A 16,108-nucleotide genomic window follows, 5' to 3' on the forward strand; every position below is an offset into this window, starting at 1 on the left:
AGTCTGTGCTGCGTACTTGAAGTGTACTAGTGACCTCCTGTGTACATGCTGTGTACTCGTCGAAATAGTACGCGGCATGTACGCGGCATGCGGTGTATGTAAAATGTACTCCTCTGGAGTACTACTGTGTTCGCAGCATATACTCAGCAAATACGCAGCATGTACGCCACAGAGGCTTGCTTCTGTAAGGGAAAGGCTGCTGAAAATCTGTCCATATTCAATGATAGTATAACATAAATCTGACAACCTGTATGAAATATACATTTACACCTTCCCATACATTCTAGCTGTTGTTTAATCTGTGTCTTTTTGATAAGCAAACAATTCAAAATGTTCTAAACAGTAATAAACAAGATAATTGACAGAACATACATATTAACAAAGGTCCCACGCCTGCTCCATAAGTGTTGCTTTTTGTCTTAGACATTTTTCATCATTTTTATTTAGGCAGTGACTAGAGAAACGGAATCAGTTCCCTAGACAGAGAACTTATTCATCCGGAACCGGTTCTCTAGCCAAAGTACCGTGCATAGGCTAGGGAACCGGAATTTTATTTCTATGCATAAAGCCATCGAAATTCACTTCGTTTCTTTTGGTAAGTATCATGCATGTTATTATCTTGATTAATTTTACCATTTCAGCAAGCCATGTCCTTTCATTTATTTGTGTTACTGTGTCTCCAAAAGTGTACCCGCCGCATACTGTCCGCCATATTGGAATGATAAAATAAATTAGTATGAATGAATGCGGAAATCGTCGGCATTGGAGCAAGCCGAAATAAACTTGAAATTTAAACTTAAAAGGTACAATAAAATAAAAGAAACAATTAAAACAAATTAAGTAATTTCTGTTAATTTGTATTGCATGACCACATATCTTTGAATGTGAAATGCCGAGGTGTTACAAACCAGTATTTTAAGTGATCAAAGAATCAGCAGGAAGTTTTAATGGGAATTAAATTAGTTTGTACATCTATAAACATGTAATGATGCTAATAGAAATCAATATTATTTCATATTTAAACATAGTACATGTTTAAAGCAAATAACATTTAAAAAAAAAAAAAAAAAAAAAAAAAAAAAAACAGCAAAGTAATTCGTATTACAATATGGCGGACACTATATGCGGCGGTACACTTTTGGAGACAGTAAATGCAGATAAATGCAAGGGCATGGTAAAATTAATTAAGATAATAATATGTATAACACTAACCAAGAAAACAAGTGGATTTCGGCAGCATTATGCATAGAAATAAAATTCCGGTTCCCTAGCCTATGCATGGTATTTTGCTTAGAGAACCGGTTCCAGATGAATAAATTTGCTGTCTAGGGAACCGATTCTGGTTCTCTAGCCACTGCCTTTTATTTAACCGATTGTACCGATGATTAGCAATAAACAAGCTGTAAAATCTATCACATTTCCAGCTGTAAAATATATCAAATTCCAGCTGTAAAATCTACTATCACATTTCCAGCTGTAAAATCTCGCAAATTTCCAGCTGTTAAACCCATCACATTTTCAGCTGTAAAATCTACTATCACATTTCCAGCTGTAAAATCTATCAAATTTCAGATGTAAAATCTTTCAAATTTCCAGCTGTTAAACCCCATCACATTTCCAGCTGTAAAATCCATCCCATTTTGATAAAAAATTATTCAAGCTGTAAAATATGTCTTAATCTATTGATTCAAGTTGTTCATATAGCAGCTACAAAATATTATCTTATATCATGAAGCACTGTAGAATATTTATACTACGTGTTTTTGTTCTGACTATATGTGTATACAACACTATGTATGAAGAAACATGCAGTGGACAATAACAAAAGGGAAGATGGCATCAACATCACCTGTGCCCATTACTAAGGGTATGGATCCATTGAGGCTTCTTACACTGACTGTGATAAAATAATAATCAAACATATACACAAAACACAGAAATAACTTTCTCAACAAAACAGCGAACGCCAAAATTATTATAGAAATGTTAACTACTACAGCCCCGTTAAAACTGAATTTTGACTGCTGGTTATCTATGAATACATACAGCTTTCTCCATCACTGACTCAGTCAAAATGAGTATAAAAACTACCACAGCTTACAATATTTCACCTAAAGTACTAACTAGTTGTTAACACAGTCAACAATGTACATTTCTTACAAGGCGATAGTAGTAATTCCTACGAAGCTTATTACAACCTTCTGCTATTTTCAAAATTAAGAAAAAAATTGCTGCTATTTATGACCTACAGGCCTAAGCAAAAAAAATCTAAACATTCTAAACATTAGTAAACAAAAGAATTGAAAAAATATACATACATGTATTAACAAAGGTCCCATGCCTTGCTTCTTAAGTATTGTTTTGTTGTCTAAGATATATTTGATAATTTTTATCTAACAAAATGTACCAATGTTCAAATCACACTTTCCATAATGCTCTAAGATTTCACTGAAGCACCTATTCATTTTTACTGTTAATTTCCAGTACAGTAAAAAGTCGACTGAGCATTAGCAAAATACTCGAGCTAACTACGATTTGGAGATTTTCCAAAATATGGTGGTGCAAGAAAAACAACCAGTGCATGATCACATAAATTGCTCAAGTAAGACCTGGTTCCTGTGCCACTAATTTCACTGCAGTTGTTGATATACAACATTTGAGCCGCAACATGAGAAAACCAACATAGTGCGTTTGCGACCAGCATGGATCCAGACCAGCCTGCACATCCGCGCAGTCTGGTCAGGATCCATACTGTTCACTTTCAAAGCCTACTGCAATTAGAGAAACCGTTAGTGAACAGTATGGATCCTGACCAGACTGCACGGATCAGCAGGCTGGTCTGGATCCATGCTGGTTGCAAACGCACTATGTTGGTTTTCTCATGTCGCGGCGCATTTCTGAATTTTACATTTTAAGAAAGCAAAAACAAAACTGCTATGGTATTGGGACCCTTGTATGAATTTTATCTACCACTAAGTCCTTACTAATAAGGAATTCTGAAATAAAATAAACTTGTTCATAACTAAAGGCCATGTAAGAAATCTCATTCAACAAAAATTCAAATACAAAACTTCAACTACTTGAATGAACAAACAACTAAAAGTATTTATATTGTAAAATAAAATCTAAAATGTCCACAAAGGTAATGACTGCATAAGTATTGCAGGTCTTAATTGCTTCCCTTAGATTTCGAACAGAATAAAAATACTGCAATACGGCGATATATGTTTTTTTGTTTTTTTTTTTTTTTTATTGGTTTTTTTTTTTTTTACTTTGGGTTTAGTGCCATTTCTTATCTGTATATCAGTGATGTAACAGCGGGCAGTTAACCTAACCAGTGTTCCTGGACTGTTCTAGTACAAACCTGTTCTCTGCAAGTAACTGCCAACTTTCCTACATGAATGAATAGAGGAGGAAGAATTATTTCAGACACAATGTCTTTTATCATTTATCATGGAGAACATACACCTCATAGGGTATCAAACTCATGACCCAGTGATCCATAGATCTGGGCTGTCCCTATTGAGCTAAGCAGTTGGAAATATGAGTCAAGAATAACCCAGGTCTTGTTCACTGAAAACTGTCGACATATTTTGGCTAGAGTAACAAAATCAAAACTTACTGTACACCAGTCAGATCATCACCAAACTTTTCTTGCTGCTTCCAGAACTCACTACCAACACGAACTGAAAGTTAAGGAATAACATATTACTATAGTGTAAGTTAAGCACTTATCTTCAACATATATAGCTCAGGTTAGCTTGATGTTGCAAACTGAGATTTAATGACAATACAGTTAGTTAATTCAAATTAAACAGAAGTTTATTAGACTTTAAAATGAACTTCACAGCTAAAATGAAATTAAATATACCTTAAATAAATCATTAAGGTATAATGGTCTTGAATACTGTAAAAGCAGAAATTTTTGCAAGGGTTTAATTTTCGCTATATTCGCGAGGCCCTGCATCTCACGAAAATAAATCCTCGCGCAAATATTCACCTTTAGTATAATTCAAATTCAAGTAGTGACCATTTTTACAATTTCGCGAATATTAAATCCTGCAAACATACTCAAAATTTCAAATTCGCGAAATTCTGACCCAGCAATGTATGTGCTTCTACAGTACTTTTGCTTTAAATTGTAGTCACTTTCAAAGGAAAACTATCTAGGTAATTTGTATGTTTTGCAGAAATGTATATCCTTATCATATCCTTCATACATACATCCTTTCCCATAACCAACAGCAGGTATAGTCCTGTCTACGATATATCTGTCTTCCTGGATTGTCCGGTAGTTGTCAGCCTGGTTCATTGCCAGATCTTCTGGATTCTTCTGTAGTAACTCTGAAATACACATCCATTACTGTGATTATACTGGAAAGTATTACATCATTAGATGAGCCGTGCCATGAGAAAACCAACATAATGGCTTTGCAACCAGCATGGATCCAGACCAGCCTGCGCATCCACGCAGTCTGGTCAGGATCCATGCTGTTCGCTAAAGGTTTCTCTAATTCAGATAGGCTTTGAAAGCGAACAGCATGGATCTTGACCAGACTGCGCAGATGCGCAGTCTGGTCTGGATCCATGCTGGTTGCAAACACACTATGTTGGTTTTCTCATGGCGCGTCTCAGATGAAGTTTGAATGTAAAGAGATTGTTGTTCGGCAGAATTATTAGCTAAAAGCCCTCTGCTATTTTTCCAACATTAAACTCACTGACAAAACTGGCACCAGAACATAGAAATCTGTCAGCTTCAATTTATAAAATGAAATTCATTTCCATAACCATATGAATGCACTATTATACTGCTAGGTTAAATGTTTTTCAAATCCTAAGATGTAAGATTATGTCTAATGTTGTTTTCTGACATTTTCCTGAAACAAAATGTTGCCAGTCTTTGACAAAGTGAAGATAGTGTTACTGTAGTTGCTGACAAAAAGTTTTTCAGTTTCTACATGACAGTACATTACCACCTGAATAAACATTTACTTACTTGAGATATATCCTTGCTGCTTTTTCCTTTCAAGCATTTTCAACTGCCAGTTGCGCAAAGCATTGCTCTCGTTGCTATGTCCCCACTGGTCGTCGTCATGACGACGCTTCTTCTTCTCGTACTTCAAGGTGGGAACAGTTGGCTGCATGTCCTCTTTCCTTACTGCAGGAATATCCTGTGTAAAATATGATTAAAGTTTTGTTATATAAAAACATTTTCATTTACTGATATAAGGTTAAATGCCATTTTTCATTTAACATTGGATACTTGATTGTCCTTTATTCCTGAAATAGTCCACCCTGTTCTCTGCAAGAAACTGACAACATCTCCAGTAAAAAACAAAGCCAAGAACTTACAGATTTTTTGCAGTCTAGGATCTTATCCAGTATTATTTGTTCAAACATCTGAACTGAAAATGCAAGCTCAAATTGTTTATTTGAAATATATATCTACTAAGGAAAAGCTTGCAGGAGAGGTAAAAAGTTGTCTTTATTCGCAGTTAGTCTTTATTCAAAGATTAAAATATACCTACTGCAAATACTTCTTATATCAGAAAAGATAATAGATGTGATAACTCTTACCCAGCTATAATGAACTTCACTGTTAAAAGGGGTGCATACCAAAAAGATACTGACTGAATGTCAAACAGTGCAGGTCATGATAAGACTGCACGGATCTGCAGATTTATCATGACCTACACTGGTCGCAAAGGCAGAATCAATCATGTCTGGCATGATAAGGGTTTAGAGCCAGGTGGTCTCTGATTATAGCTGGTCTTTAGCGCACGTTAACTGTATTTGCAAGGTGAGACTTAATAACTCCTCACTACTAGATCTACACTTAATTTAACTGAATTGTGTACAGTGTATATATTACCAAAAGATCACCACGAGTGACAGCCTCTCTGTGAAAGTCATCGTAGGTACCCAGAATACTGTGTGCTATTACATTTCCAGCTGGATCATATCTAGGACCAGAAAAACCTGAAACAGAACACACAAACTGTTTTCTACCTGAACAAATATCTTACCTTTATTTGCAAAGATAGCCAGGCAGGCCCATTCTGTATATACTGCAAATCATGCTGTTCTTTGAAAATGTGTACGTCAATTTGGGTGACTTTTCAGAAGATGCAAAAATTAAATTACTGATTTCTTTCTTACAGAGTTTGTGAAACAAAAAATAAGAAAAACAAAAATCCAAAGTGATTATTTAGCATCTTTCCGTTTGATTACTGACTGCAGTATTTATGGAGATGGTGCTACAAAGTACGTACTCTGTTTCTTTAAAAATCTGGTACATTGCTTTTGGTCACTTTTCCAAAATACATTTTGTTGTTGTTTTTGTTGTTCTTGATATTTTCAAACAGTATTTTAGCAACTTTCAAATTGGTTATGATGACAGCTCTGGTATTTTTCATACAAAATGATCTACCGCTGTCGAAATTCACAATTGAAAGTTTTTGTGCCAACACTGACATATAAGGTCTTCGAAAAACAGTAATGATATATCAAAATGAAAGTAGCTTTTAAACTTCAAACTATACAATATACCAATATTTACAAAAGTGCAGATAAAGACATAAGTATTGAAGAGGAAAAACATATGGCAAGTAACCTGCGAATAACTTCAAAGGTCTTTGGGTACATTAGTACCATGTGAATACCCTGAGAGATTCATAGGTTTAATAGAACCATACAAATCACCTGTGAGGTCCATAGTTTTAACAATATCATATTTTGTGGGGTTTTTTTTTAAATAGGTTTAACATCACACTGACAGAATTATAGGTCATATGGCTTATTTCTAGCTTTTGATGTGAACCTGACAGATCCGTAGTTTCAACAGTACCATGTGAATTGCATAACAGATCCATAGTTTCAACAGTATTATGTTAATTACCTGAAAGGTCCATAGGTTTAACATCAGCATCTAGTGGGGCAGGCTTGGCAACAGTAACCCTGTGAAGACAGAAAACTTAAATTTACAGCATGACTATGTGACCTTTGACATTATCATAATTCAACTCCCTTTTTAGTGTAAGACTTTAAAATAATCAAGGCAAATAAAATTGTATCTTTTAGGTAGTGTAAGTCATTTTTCTCATTGACTAAAACATCTAAAATGTAGTAACTGACTAACAAGATGTTAAAGGTTTAGGAACAGTATATGGAAAAAAAAAACATACAAGAATAAAACAAAATTTTTTAGGATGAGAATATCCGAATTAGTTGTAACTCATGTAACATACAGGTTGTGCATAGTGGTAAGAAAACCAGCTCACACTTTAGGTCTTGGTCTGTTGAGTTCCTCAGCAGGTTTTAACTTCCTGACAGTAAGTCTTTCAGTTGTTGGAGTTTTTCTGTCACTTTCTGGAGGTCGGGGTTCTCTAACCTAATATATAAACCAAGAATATTGCCTTACGCCATAACCGAAAAATAAAGTGTACGGTTTAGTGTAGATAGGGCAATATTTGTCATGGTTTTATTTTCACTAATATTCTGGAAAATGTCACCCGCTAATTAAAAATATTTGTGATTATTAATTTACAGCCACGTCCTTATACACAAACACTAATGTTTTTCAAATTCTTAACACCAGGGATATTGCTGCTAACCATGAAATAGTTAAAGTCATGAAAATTGCCACAGTATTACATATGGAAAAGAAATTTCATGGAAGTTGTCTATTTCTTCTGAATTTCTTTTTATCGAAACACTTGAAACAAGTCAGTAAGGTAAGATAGTTGTCCTCTTTTGATAACATGTTATTTTGTCTCTCATTTGCTCTTAAACTTTGCTTGGATTGTGTTTAACTGATTAAACAAAACTAAATCTCAAAATGTTAAAAATATAATCAACTGATTTTCAGTTAAAAGTTAGAAAACAAGCATATGAAAAGAAATACAGTCCAAAACTTGTCTTCTTTTCGTTGAAATACTGAGCTACAATAAACAGGTTTATTAACATCTGTCAAATACACTTAGGAGTCCTTTCATTTAAATTTTGCTTCATAATACTAGAAGTACAAAAGAGAATTCTGACATCACCTTAGTTAGTTCTTCATCTTTTATCTGCAGTTTTTCAATTTCCTCATTCCAGATAACATTCCGAGCTGATGCTGCTGCCTCATCTGGCATTGCATCCTGGGAAGGGGTTCCCGACTTGTCTGGGGTCCCATCTCTCTTACGATTCTTCAATTTATCTGCAAAAAGAAATGCTGTTGTAATACTTGTCTCTCACTGAATGTCTAAACTGAAGTTCATTTATACATGAAATGCATGAAATGCAGTAAAGTTTACTGAAATCTCAATAAAAGATAAGAAACTGTACACGCCAAATTTAAAATCTGCAGTGAATATTCCATTTAATTAAATATACAAAATTAGTCTTTTAACTGTAGAAATGTTTCAATAAAATACTAATTGGTTCACACTTAAATTTAACTATGCTCTTTATTCCCGTTGAAAATACACGAATTTACCTCACTATCATACTTACGGCTCATCTCGTATAATTTATAGCAAAGCTTTATTTTTCATCTAATAAATAAAAATCAAACACCAAACACCAAATTTTTCAAAAAATAAATAAAACTCCAACAAAACTTTGTGGCAAAATACATTAAAGTTAAAGCAAGTTATTTCTACACTAATATTCAACATATCCTAAAAATCATTTATCCCCCGCTCTCTGATAACAACTCAAGTTAGTGCCAAACCAGTCTAAATAATTTGCATAAAGTTAAATGTTAGACTTGTAAACCATTTATACTGTAATCAGTAAAACATAAATCTGCTAATACAGTCTACCATATATCCATTTATATTAATAAGAAGATAAATATCATTATTCTATTGTTCAATGGAGCAGTTGTAGCTCCATGGCAATGAATGTTGCTTGCACAATTTATTGCCTCACAGCAGATAACATATCATGTTTACAATCAATCTTGTGGTAACCAAATACTACCAATTAAGATAATTCTAATTGTTGTATTTTTTTTCTTTCAGAACTTGTGAGTTGCAAATATGAACAAATATAAGTATTCACTTGTATGCAACTGTATATACTAACATTATTTTGCTTGTATTCAAGCATGATTTCACTTGTGTTCACCCACAATTTTACTTGTATTCACCCACAGCTTTACTAGTATTCACCCACAATTTGACTTGTATTCACCCACAGCTTTATTCACCCACAATTTTACTAGTATTCACCTACAATTACATTAATTTTTGTATATTGCATAATTGCACTTGTATACATCCAAAAAATCACTAGTACTCAGTGAAAACTTCACTTGAATTCACCCAAAATTTCACTTGTATCCAAACTGAAGAAAGTTCTTCAAAGTAAAGAGGCAAAGACAGGAAAAAATCTTCAATATAATGTATGTAATATGTAAGAAATGGTATTTGTCAAATGAATCTATCTATCTATCTTAAGTTTTGCTGACATGAATTAACTGCAAATGTGTATCAAATTTTGTTAAAACAAACTAGTTAAGATTTATCATTGCAGCTCCCTTTTTCTGCCATTAAACAGTAAGACACAAAGTCAAATTATTACAAATAGCAGTTCCAAAGAGCATTTCAATAACAAGTTTAATAGCAGTTCCAAAGGGCATTTAACTAACAAGTTAAATAGCAGTTCTAAAGAGCACTTCAACAACAAGTTTAATAGCAGTTCCAAAGAGCACTTTAATAATAAGTTTAACAGCAGTTCCAAAAAGCACTTCACTTACAAGTTTGATAGCAGTTCTAAAGAGCACTTCAATAAGAAGTTTAATAGCAGTTCCAAAGAGCACTTCAATAAAAGTCTGATAGCAGTTTCAAAGAGCACTTCTTTAACAAGTTTGTTAGCAGTTCCAAAGAGCACTTCAATAACAAGTTTGATAGCAGTTCCAAAGAGCACTTAAATAACAAGTTTGATAGCAATTCTACAGAGCATTTCAACAGCAAGTTTAATAGCAGTTCTAAAGAGCACTTCAATAACAAGTTTGATAGCAACTCCAAAGAGCACTTCAATAGCAACTTTAATAGCAGTTCCAAAGAGCACTTCAATAACAAGGTTGATAGCAATTCCACAGAGCACTTCATTAGCAAGTTTAATAGCAGTTCCAAAGAGCACTTCAATAACAAGTTTGATAGCAGTTTCAAAGAGCACTTCAATAACAAGTTCGACAGCAGTTCCAAAGAGCACTTAAATAACAAGTTTGATAGCAGTTCCAATGAGCACTTCAATTACAAGTTTGATAGCAGTTCCAAAGAGCACTTCAGTAACAAGTTTGATAGCAGTTCCAAAGAGCACTTAAATAACAAGTTTAATAGCAGTTCCAAAGAGCATGTCACTAACAGGTTTGATAGCAGATCCAAAGAGCACTTCAATAACAAGTTTAGTAGATGTCCTAAAGAGCACTTCAATAACAAGTTTGAAAGCAGATCCAAAGAGCACTTCAATAACAAGTTTAATAGCAGTTCAAAAGGGCACTTCAATAATGAGTTTAATAGCAGTTCCAAAGGGCACTTCAATAATGAGTTTAATAGCAGTTCCAAAGGGCACTTCAATAACAAGTTCAATAGCTGTAGCAATTCAATACTAAATTTAATAGCAGTTCCAAAGAGCATTTCAATAACAAGTTTAATAGCAGTACCAATGGCACTTCAATAACAAGTTTGATAGCAGTTCAAAAGGGCACATCAGTAACAAGTTTAATCGCAGTACCAAAGGACACTTCAATAACAAGTTTAATAGCAGTTCCATAAATTCAATAGCATTTCCAAAGAGCACTTTAATAACAAGTTTAATCGCAGTTCCAGACAGCACTTCAATAACAAGTTTTACAGGTAATAACAGGCTTAATGTTCAAGGAAGTTGCATTTCAGTGAAACTTTTTAGGTAATAAAAAGTTAACAAGATGGTCGTGCACTGACCAATGACTTTCAAGCTTGCTTTTTGCCAACTTCATATTCATGATGTATACCAAATTTCATTTGAATTGGATGAGAACTGTAGGAAAAGTCAAGTACATAATGTACAGATGTAGTTATAATAATTATGGTGAAGTCCAAAAAGGGGCATAACTCAAAAAAAAACAATAACCAGACATTACAGTCCTGACAAAAGGCCCATGTCCACTTCATATTGAAAAAGCATACTAAGTTTCATTTGAATTGGATGAAAACTGTGAAAGATATAGAGTACACAAGAAAGTGTGTAGACAGATGGATGCAATGACAGACAATATTACACCTCCTGGGTATTAAACACCTGGAAAGGAGCATAAAAGACATTCTTAATAACCTCAGAATTTCTACAGATATTTATATACATAATGAATATCAACTACACAGGGCAGAAACTAAAATACCAGACATTTAGAGGTCCTTGGATATCATGCACAGAAAATACTTCTTTCTAAACTTGCAACATTTCTTAAGCTGGCTGACAAATGACCAAGACATTAATAAATCACATTTAGTGGTTTACAATATCCATCATAAAGAAAAGCAAATAATACAATTTCATATAGCTTATGCGACTAACTCTTAAAAAATTAACAAAATCTATGAATTCAACAGTCTCGAAATGAAGACTTCAAAGATCTTCTTTAAAACCTTTAATGTATCAAAACAACACTAACTGATTAAACCATAAAGAAAAGTAAGTTAGTATTATACATGTACATATTTATTTCAGCGAAGAAGCCTGTAACACTTACCTCTACCATGTACTGAAGCCATAGACATTCTACGGTCTTTACCATGTGGTGTCTGCAGCATGAACTTCGCTGACACTTCCTTGCTATTTCTACGACTCATTGTTTTTAGTTATTTGTTTTCCTTGTCCAGTAATTAACCGTTCTTAGTCCTTACTGTATTCATACATTATAAACGGGTTATATCCTAATGCATATATAAGAAAATACCAATTCTGACTGATATGCTAATCCATCTTAATCCAAACTAAACTCTGATTAACTATCAAGTTTAGAACTGCAAAAATGGAACAAATAACTCAATATCAACGTATTTACTTCAACAACAACTAAATACAAGCAAATGCTTGAAATTTTACAACAAAAAAACACATTTTGTAGAAAAATAAGAACCCTTTTCATATAAACTGTTTTAAATAACAGGAGAAAGTGCCAGTGAGCCAGTGACAGATAATATCAATACTGTATGGCTGTAAAGGACAATAAAATGTCATTGAATTTTTATAAAATGTTCTTGGAAATCTATAAATTATTCATACTTCAATAATAAATATGTCTCATATAATTGATTTATCTGAGGAAATATTATAGATATGGTTTGTTAATCCAGAAGATTCCTTGCTGGTAAATCTTTAATTACTTTCATGACATTTGCTTCCTTTGTTGCTAGGAAAAATACTTGTTCAATGTGTGTATGTGTACATGTGTGACACTGGCTTGGTGCGTCTATATTACTGATACTGACTTAGTGAGTCTTTATTACAGACACTGGCTTGGTGAGTCTATATTAGTGAAATTGAATTGGTGAGTCTGTATTACAGACACTGGCTTGTTGAGTCTGTATTACAGACACTGAATTGGTGAGTCTATATTACTGAAACTGACTTAGTGAGTCTTTATTACAGACACTGGCTTGGTGAGTCTATATTACTGAAATTGAATTGGTGAGTCTGTATTACTGAAACTGACTTGATGAGTCTATTATTACAGACACTGAATGTGTGTGTCTAAATTACTGAAACTGACTTGATAAGTCTATATTACAGACACTGAATTGGTGAGTCTGTATTATTGAAACTGGAGATGGTATTACTTTTCCAAAAGGCAAACCTATCAAGACAATGTACCTGCTTACTTAATTATAGTCAGTCTACATAATATCATGCAATCTGAATTCTTAGGTTTAATAGAAAGTTTATATAACTTTGCTTCCCTGTCAGTTTTCTAGAGATTACACAGGCAAAATGTCAGACAAAAACCTTTCGTTGCAAATTAATTCTGAAAATCATTTTTTCTTGTCCAACTTTTACTTGGAACAAAATCTTAATATTCAACTTGACGCTTACCAACATCAACAATAACTAATTCAAAATAAACTAATTCAGTACTAATCACCTAAACTATATTGTATCAATTATACCAATTCAAATTCAATAAAATTATTGCATAGAAACAACATTTATCAACAAAGACCTTATTATAAGCAGTAATTCCAAAAATAAATATTTGATTTAATCCGATACACTTTCAGTACTCTTATTCCAATCCATTAAATAAAGTAAAAACTTTCTTTTAGCTGTTTTATATATTTTTTTTAATAATAAAAACAGTCATTTTTAGCCATTTCCTGCCTGTATTTTAACATTTAATATCCTTGCAAATTACAGCAAAATTTTGCCTGCAATTTCAATTTTTCAACAGTAAAAATTAAGTTTACAGAGTTGTCATGAAGACATAAGTCTTACGTAATCAATTTCTCCTACAATTTATATGATAATTATTGTAATCGAGGAAAATTGTCACAATTTATCTTTCATAAAAGCCAAGATTTATAATTATGATTTCCATATTCTGAGTTGTTTAAAACTTTTATAGTATATTGAAACTATTATTTACACAAGTTTATATTAACTGCAGAATCAATTTAAACAAGCCCTTGCGGTGCTGACGCTCATAGAATTTTTTTTGTCAATAAGAATATTGTCCTAAACCAATGATTTTCTAAGTCTAAAAAGGGGCATCATTCTTGCAAAGCTAGCTGTTATGTAAATCTTGATGTCAGTGTCAATATGATGTGAAAAACTGTTGCAAGTTTTAACAAGTTATAGGTTATGAAAATTTAAGAAAAAAAGTTGACCTAATCATAATGTAACAGAAATCTGATATTTTCTAAGTCCAAAAGGGGCCACAATTCTTGCAAAAAGCAGGATGAGTTAGGTTTCTTGATGTACAGGGTCAACTTATGATGGTGAAAAAGTGTTGCAAGTTTTAAAGCAATAGTTTGACAGTTTAGAGAAAAAGTGACCTAAACATAAAACTAACCAAGAAATCTATATTTTCTAAGTCCAAAAGGGGCCAAAAATTTTGCAAAAAGCAGGATGGAGTTAGTTCTTGCTGTACAGGGTCAACTTATGATGGTGAACAAGTGTTGCAAGTTTTAAAGCAATAGCTTTGACAGTTTAGAGAAAAGTGACCTAAACATAAAACTTAACCAAGAAACTGATTTTCTAAGTCCAAAAGGGGCAAAATTCTTGCAAAAAGCAAGATGGATTATGTTTCTTGATGTACAGGGTCTGCTTATGATGGTGAACAAGTTTGCCAAGTTTCAAAGCAATAGCTTTGATAGTTTAGGAGAAAAGTTGACCTAAACATAAAACTTAACCAAGAAAATCTGATATTTTCTAAGTCCAAAAGGGGCATAAATCTTGCAAAAATCAAGATGGAGTTATGTTTCTTGCATTACAGGGTCGCTTATGATGGTGATAAGTATTCCAAGTTTCAAAGCAATAGCTTTGATAGTTTAGGAGAAAAGCTGACCTAAACATAAAACTTAACCAAGAAATCTGATATTTTCTAAGTACAAAAGGGGCCATAAATCTTGCAAAAATCAAGATGGAGTTATGTTTCTTGCTATACAGGGTCAGCTTATGATGGTGATTAAGTATTCCAAGTTTCAAAGCAATAGCTTTGATAGTTTAGGAGAAAAGCTGACTTAAACATAATACTCAAGCAAGAAAATGATTTTCTAAGTCCACAAAGGCATAATTATGCAAAAAGCAGGATGGAGTTATGTTGCTTGATGTACAGGGTCAGCTTATGATGGTGAACAAGTGTTGCAAGTTTCAAAGCAATAGCTTTGATAGTTTAAGAGAAAAAGTTGACCTAAACATAAAACTTAACCAAGAAATCTGATATTTTCTAAGTCCAAAAGGGGCCAAAAATCTTGCAAAAAGCAGGATGGAGTTAGGTTTCTTGCTGTACAGGGTCAACTTATGATGGTGAACAAGTGTTGCAAGTTTTAAAGCAATAGCTTTGACAGTTTAGGAGAAAAGCTGACCTAAACATAAAACTTAACCAAGAAAACTGATTTTCTAAGTCCAAAAGGGGCAATAATTCTTGCAAAAAGCAAGATGGAATTATGTTTCTTGATGTACAGGGTCTGCTTATGATGGTGAACAAGTATTCCAAGTTTCAAAGCAATAGCTTTGATAGTTTAGGAGAAAAGTTGACCTAAACATAAAACTTAACCAAGAAATCTGATATTTTCTAAGTACAAAAGGGGCCATAAATCTTGCAAAAATCAAGATGGAGTTATGTTTCTTGCTATACAGGGTCAGCTTATGATGGTGATTAAGTATTCCAAGTTTCAAAGCAATAGCTTTGATAGTTTAGGAGAAAAGCTGACCTAAACATAAAACTTAACCAGGCAACGCCGATGCAGACGCCGACGCCGACGCCGACGCCGACAACCGCTCAAGTGATGACAATAACTCGTCATTTTTTTTCAAAAAATCAGATGAGCTAAAAAACACCTAGCAAAAAAATATCCACTTATTTCTACCAAAAAAAGATGCTTTGAATACGAACAATTAAACATTCTTTCCTCTCTGCACAGAGTTATGACTTGACAATCCATTAAAATACCAGTAATTGATAAATCTCATTTAATATCACCATATATACTTTTGGGGGTAATAAATTTGACCCTTTTTCAAATAAAAAATTAATTAACACTGCCAGAAAGCAAAAACTTGAAAACTTCTAGTATAAAATCACACAATAGTGCTAACAAACCTATTTAATTTAGTTGTGTATTTAGTCTGTAATAAGAAAGTTAATTCATATTTACAGTGAAAGTTACAGTGAAAGTTACACCGAAAGTTAAGATCCTATTTGTAAGACAGTAAATTCTAGTTAAAACAGATCCTTCAAAAGATCATTTTACCTCAAAATAATTTCATAAAAGCTACAATGTCTTTATCATTAATTTTTAAACAATGCATGACTCATTTAAGTTAAAATGTAGAAATAAGTTCTTTCAAAAGTAATATTTATAGAATAATGTATTAATTCCAAGTAAACAACTATGTCCAAGTTTTAAACTGTCAA

At 33.1% G+C, this 16,108-nt stretch overlaps 1 protein-coding gene across 14 annotated transcripts in view; it reads right to left on the bottom strand.

Annotated features, from left to right (window-relative positions):
* Positions 1-16,108, bottom strand: part of LOC123529953 (MYCBP-associated protein-like) — a 75,544-nt gene that overhangs the window by 20,199 nt on the left and 39,237 nt on the right. For 10 of the 14 annotated variants that reach the window (XM_045310591.2, XM_045310588.2, XM_045310590.2 and 7 more), the window contains 8 exons: positions 8,046-8,200; positions 7,281-7,390; positions 6,899-6,957; positions 5,873-5,979; positions 4,997-5,171; positions 4,225-4,344; positions 3,623-3,686; positions 1,850-1,897 (listed from right to left, as the gene is read on the bottom strand). In XM_045310591.2, coding sequence (XP_045166526.2) covers positions 1,850-1,897; positions 3,623-3,686; positions 4,225-4,344; positions 4,997-5,171; positions 5,873-5,979; positions 6,899-6,957; positions 7,281-7,390; positions 8,046-8,200 — 838 coding nt within the window. Of the gene's footprint in view, positions 1-1,849; positions 1,898-3,622; positions 3,687-4,224; positions 4,345-4,996; positions 5,172-5,872; positions 5,980-6,898; positions 6,958-7,280; positions 7,391-8,045; positions 8,201-8,496; positions 8,863-11,722; positions 12,095-16,108 lie in introns of those variants that run through there. The other 4 variants (XM_045310582.2, XM_045310587.2, XM_045310589.2 and 1 more) reach the window with 3 other exon arrangements.

Source organism: Mercenaria mercenaria, chromosome 13 (genome assembly GCF_021730395.1).
Source record: "Mercenaria mercenaria strain notata chromosome 13, MADL_Memer_1, whole genome shotgun sequence".
Taxonomy (NCBI): Eukaryota; Metazoa; Mollusca; class Bivalvia; order Venerida; family Veneridae; genus Mercenaria; species Mercenaria mercenaria.